The sequence below is a fragment of the Sander lucioperca genome, chromosome 17 (assembly GCF_008315115.2).
Source record: "Sander lucioperca isolate FBNREF2018 chromosome 17, SLUC_FBN_1.2, whole genome shotgun sequence".
Taxonomy (NCBI): Eukaryota; Metazoa; Chordata; class Actinopteri; order Perciformes; family Percidae; genus Sander; species Sander lucioperca.
The window spans coordinates 1,798,523-1,804,765 of NC_050189.1; the positions used below are offsets into that span (position 1 = coordinate 1,798,523).

The following is a 6,243-nucleotide window of genomic DNA, read 5'->3' on the forward strand; positions in this document are numbered from 1 at the left end:
AATAAAACCCTTCATTTTATAATTGGCTGTACAAGTTTTAAACTATAACTCAGAGTTGTTAGAATGACCGAAATCTGCTCAGATGAGATCTTAATGAGTGCAACAGGACACGTATAGTACAGAACAGCGTGTTTAGGATCCCCAAAACACAGATTAAAACACTTGATCTAACAAACAAAATGAACAAGAATTTACTTTATACTAGTTAAATTCAATTCAAACAATACTTTTTTTTTAATCGCGATTATTCGCTGAATTTCTATAGTTAATCGTGATTAATCGCATGTTTTATCACATGATTAAAATGCTATTATTTTGCATTTCAGAACTGTTTTTAAGTACATATTAACAATGGAAAGTAATTCTTACCAGTGTATCTTGATTGGGAATCAAATGAATGCAAAGAAAGTGACTTTATGAACTTGATTTTAAGATTTGTATTTGTTTATTATTTATTTATTTACTGTGAACCAAAAACAAATGTGTGAATCTAGTCACACATTTGAATCTAGAGTCAATATAGTGTACAGTAACTCCTAAATAATGTTGATTACTCACTGACGTCCAGTGATCACCTTGTCACTTTGCAGCAGTTTCAGTTCTCCGTGTCATACAGGCTGTGTATGCGTGAAACTACTGTCCCCCTCGACGACAATGTATAAGACGGGTCAGAACATGCCAACCGTAGTACGTCTTTAAAACCCGAGTCTTCTACGATGCTGACAGGTCTGCAGTTAGTTGCCACCCATTTCGCAAGAGCGGTAGTAATTTTTTTGGATTTGGTTTCATCCACGGGTCGGCAAGTAGCACTCTCCAAAATAGTGCTTTGCCTGAGCCTGCTAGCATCAACCTGAGTCACGTTAACTGTACAGGCTTAGCGCGTAGGTGGTAGCTCAAGCTTGACGTGCTTCGGTGATATTTTAATTCGGTTTTACACAATGTGCATATGGCTTTCGACCCGTCCGGGAGTTTTGGAAAATAAAAAGCGCCATTCAGAATTCCGTTGCTGCTGTCTTTCTCCATCATGCCTGCAGCCTGTAGCAGCAGAATGTGTTGTTACGAGGAAGTATGGCAAAGTGCGGCAAAGGGTCAAAATAGTAGCATGTTAAGCACGACGCGAAGCTGAGTGAAGTGAAAATAAATTAATAAATGGCAGCATGCGATTAATGCGATTAAAAAAAATTAACGCGTTATGCTCCGCTCTTAATTGCATCGCGATTAACGCGTTAATGCTGACAGCCCTAGTATACATATAACATTTGGGCTCCAGGTAATATACAGAATGGCACATTTGCAAGCACCATGTTGCATGTAAGATAAGACAATAAGGTCATGGTAAGGCAAGATAAGGCAATTAAAATATTCCATTGTGAAACATATTTATTACCATTTGATTTTTTTCTTCAAATGCCTTTCAAAGCCAGTAGTAGAGAAAAAGACATCCATTTTGGTTGGTTATTTCATAATGCACCATATTATTACATATTTGTAAAAAACAAAAGGTGCAATCCCCACATTTTGTAAGAACCGCAACATTATGTAATAATTTATTACAAAATGCAGAGAAATTTATTACATATTGCGCTCAGGGGTTTTATTACAAAATGCGGCAGATTATTACATAATTGTTGTTATTACATAATGCGTTGCTACAGGGTAAATAAAGAAAATATTCTAAAAATAGCTAGGTTTCTTTTTAGATCTGGAGCTTAGATGGGAATTTATCAGGTCACAAATAGTTTCTAGCAATAAGAATGATAAAGCTGTCATTTTTGATAAAATGCATTACTATAGTTACTTTGTTTGTATGTATTAGTTGTTTCTGTATTTATTGTTGATTTTGAAATTAATATTTAATATGTTTGTTTGTTTACGTATGCACCTTTCACCAAGGCAAATTCTACGTAACTGTACTTATTGTGGCAATAAAACCTTTTCTGATATCTACTTCAGAGGTACATTTTATAATATTTAACAATGTAATCAGATTTGCTTTTGTCAGGCTTATTAAGGTAGCTTATAGAATTAAAATTTCTTCCAAAGCTTGTCATTGGTGACATTCCCACCCATTGAGTAATGGATGATGTGGTGATGTAGTACTAATTTGTGCTAAGTGGTAATAAAGCATACATTACCCCAACTTTTTGTGCCAAAAGAGTATACATTTGCAGTGAAAGGAGTTCTATATTTATCAAAATCTGTCCTTAACATATCAATAGTGTTGTGTCAACTTGCTGCCAAGATAGCTGCCACAGCATCAGTAGCTCCAGGTCACAACACTACGGTGGCCTTGGCGGGCAAAGCACAATGGCAAAACAAAAAAACACAACATTTTAGAAAACTCATTTCAGGGGCGCCTGGGTAGAGCCCATATATAAAGGTTTACTCCTCAATGCAGTGGCCGCAGGTTCGACTCCGACCTGCGGCCCTTTGCTGCATGTCATTCCTCCTCTCTCTCCCTTTTCATGTCTTCAGCTGTCCTATAAAAATAAAGGCCTCAATTAAAAAATAATCTTTAAAAAAAAAAAAGAAAAACTCATTTCAGAAAATAACATTTCACAAAACACATTTCAGAAAACTTTGTTTTTACTATAACGTTGTGTTTTCTCTTTTTGCCATTGTGCTTTGCTCCTACTATGTTTCCTCTCTGGTCTTGAGTGATATCCCCCCCCCCCCGCCCTTCCTAACTACCATTACCCATCATCCTCCTTTCACTGCATTGTTCAACGTCAGTTGAAAATTACCCTGCATTTGGCTTAACAGTCTATAAGCCAAGCCTATTTGCTTTGGACTGGGTCAGTTTTATAAACTTATGTTGGCAGCAATTTCACTGTTTAGATCATTTTATTGAAATGCCACACAGTAGCATGTGGACATTAGGGCCTATTATCCTGACATATTAAGCAAAGAATATAGAGGAAGGATTTTCAGGCATAATCAGCTGTAATGTCATGGCCAACTGAATCCACATAGCTTGTTGCTTCACTCTGTTACAGCAAATTAGTAGATACAGCCTTTTTTCAGGCATTTCTTACATGATGACCAGCTTTTGTTAATTGTTTCTTTTTCTTTGAAATGGTTAATGTCTCTGACGTGCTGATTTCTGTTTTTATTTTGTAGGTATCAGATCCACACAGGCCTTCAGCACTCAATCATCCGAGCCACCCAGCCCAACTGCCTGCCCCTAGAAAATGTCACCCTGCCCCAGAAGCTCAAACAAGCGGGCTACTCCACCCACATGGTGGGCAAGTGGCACCTGGGCTTCTACAAGCGTGGCTGTCTTCCCACACAGCGTGGCTTCAACACTTTCTTCGGCTCTCTGCTAGGAAGCGGTGACTATTACAGTCACTATAAATGTGAAGGGCCCGGTATGTGTGGCTACGATTTGTATGAAGGGGAGGAGGCAGCTTGGGAACAGGACCGCGGCTTGTACTCAACCGTGATGTTTACTCGAAAGGCTATCAGCATCTTAGCCAATCACAACCCTCGCAGACAACCCTTGTTTCTTTACTTAGCCTATCAGGCGGTTCATTCCCCGCTGCAGGTCCCTGCCCGCTACCTCGAGCGCTACAAGGGCATTCCAAATTTGCATCGTCGTAAGTATGCCGCCATGGTGTCCTGCCTGGACGAAGCTATCCACAACCTCACGTTGGCGCTAAAACGCTACGGTTATTATGACAACACAGTTATAGTGTACTCCTCAGATAACGGAGGCCAGCCCTTAGCAGGTGGAAGCAACTGGCCCTTGAGGGGGAGTAAAGCCACCTACTGGGAAGGGGGGATTCGGGCGGTGGGCTTTGTCCACAGTCCCCTGTTGGTGAACAAAGGGACAAAATGTCGATCTTTGGTCCACATCACTGACTGGTTCCCTACGCTGGTGACACTGGGTGAGGGGACTTTAGACGAAGATCTAAGTCTGGACGGGTATGATGTCTGGGAGGCTATCAGTGAAGGCCGTCCATCTCCTCGCCAGGACATTCTTCACAACATTGACCCAATCTACATCAAAGCCAAGAATGGTTCGTGGAAGGCCGGTTATGGCTTATGGAACACAGCGATCCGGGCTGCTCTCCGGGTGGGCCACTGGAAGCTTCTGACGGGTATCCCAGGCTACAGCGACTGGGTGCCCCCGCAGACCTTCTCCAACCAGCGGCTAACCAATCGCTACCATAATGAGCGTGTCCGTTGGGACCGGGGAAATTCCATCTGGCTGTTCAACATCACAGCCGACCCTTATGAGAGAGTGGACCTGTCCCAGCGCTACCCTCACATAGTGAAGAAGATGCTAATAAGGCTAGCGCAGTACAACAAGACTGCAGTGCCTGTACGCTACCCGGCGAAAGACCTGCGCTCTAACCCTCAGTACAATGGGGGCGTGTGGGGACCCTGGTACAAAGACGAGAGGGAGGAGCAAGAGGAGGACGAGAGATACAATAACTTGTTCACCAACCATCTTGGAAAAAGAAGGTGGAAAAAGAAATCAAAGAACAGAAAGTTGAAAAGGAAGGTAGAAGAGTAGCCTACCACATTTGTGAAAGACTTTAACTGCCTTTTCTCAGGGATTGACACTTCCTGTTTCAGGATTGTCCTCTTTAGACATTCTATCTCCAGTTAGTTTCAACTTGACTCCACTATATACTGTATGAAAAACAATGTGGATGGACCTTTTGAAATGCCTCAAAGGAATAAGAAAAATATCCTCTCATTCAAACACTGTTGTCATGCATATACACAACTAAGACCTCATGTTAAAGTTAGGGGCATTTAAACATACAATATGTAACTTTCTGCCGCTAGGGGTCTCTCAACCAAAACAATGGATTGTAAACACGGACTTTTGATGATGTTGGGAAGTTGCGTGGAATTATGGGAGTTGTAGTTTTTATTGTTAAACACCCTTGCTGGTTAGAATGCATTCAAGTTTTTTCACGTTAAATTTAGTAACGTTTATTCATGTCATTCTAATAAAATAGCTGCATTTCCCCCAACATAATTACGTTTTTCTTGATTCGATCTGTATTGGTAGCTGACCAGTTAGCTAGTGAGCCAGCAAGCTAACATTAGCTAGCAGCTACAACCACAGTGACTAACAATATATTTCCCATGTCAATTTCACCTTTTGGATGGTTTAAACACCGGGCGGACGGGGTTTGTTGTAACACTAGCTAGCTAGTCAACGAGGCTGAAAGACGGGTGTGGGTGGGGATTGCTGGGGGAATCTCCGGGACGGTGAGGACGTTCGATGGCCGTTGTGCAGCAGCAGAACATCTCCGAGCTGCCCTGAACGAACTCCCCCTTCACTTTTCTTTAATCTTAACTATTTGTTTTGGTGCTTAACCCACCTTTTGTCGGGTTGATTTAGCTAACTGTAAAGACAGCTAAACGCGAAGGGGGGAGAAATTCGGCAGGGAGGAGATTTTTGGCACGAATACCGGTAGCGCTAACGGAGACGTAGCTAACGTTATTGATGTCCGCTGTTGTGACTGTTTCCCAACGCTTCATTAAACTGCCGTTAGCATCGTTAGCACCCAGCACTGGAGTTAAGTGCTGGCTGGGTACGGATTGCTGTAATGGTAGTTGCTGGCTGCTAGCTGGCTGGGGGCTAACGGTAACTAGCTATTGCTACATGTCCCGGGGCTGTTGTCAGCTCTCATTCCGAATGAAGTATCTTTGCGCCGGGGGAGTGAGGCAGAAACCGGGGTGTGCTAGCTGGCTAAATTAGCATTAGATTAGTCGTCTATCTATAGGCTAACATTAACATTACTGGTGAACTCATTCGTGGGTTAGCCCAGTGCTGCTTTTATCCGTGGTCAAAACAATCATACTACTAATAACGTTATGAGCGTGTTGAACGATGTTGTAACCCTATAATGTTATCCACCAAGCATTAGCATTAACGTTAGCTACTTGTCAACCAACACATTGTAGTAACATTAAGCTGGATCAATATTGATATGTATCAATAAATAATATCTCAGCTGTATTACTGTGTTGCAAAGTGGCATGTAATTAATCACAAAATGATGCCTTGTGGCAGAAAAAGCAGTATTACAGTTAGGAGTATTTTTTTCTGTGACATTGTATGAGTTACAATTACATAACGTATCATCCGGGTGCCAGTGTTTTGACGGAAGTTACGAGTAACAGAGGGTGAACGGTTATATTACACCACTGACAGGCAACTAAAGGAAACGTCTCGTGTCAGAAATAAAATAACAGATTTCTCTGGGTTTGACATTTGGT

The 6,243-nt window shown here is 41.7% G+C and overlaps 1 protein-coding gene across 1 annotated transcript in view; it reads left to right on the forward strand.

The window, feature by feature from the left end:
* The window catches only part of arsj (arylsulfatase family, member J), a 38,352-nt gene extending 32,586 nt beyond the window's left edge, over window positions 1-5,766 (forward strand). Inside the window, exon 2 of the mRNA XM_031299850.2 lies at window positions 3,121-5,766. Coding sequence (XP_031155710.1) covers window positions 3,121-4,519 — 1,399 coding nt within the window. The 3' untranslated portion in view covers window positions 4,520-5,766. The remainder of the gene's footprint in view (window positions 1-3,120) is intronic.
* Window positions 5,767-6,243: the final 477 nt, after the last annotated feature.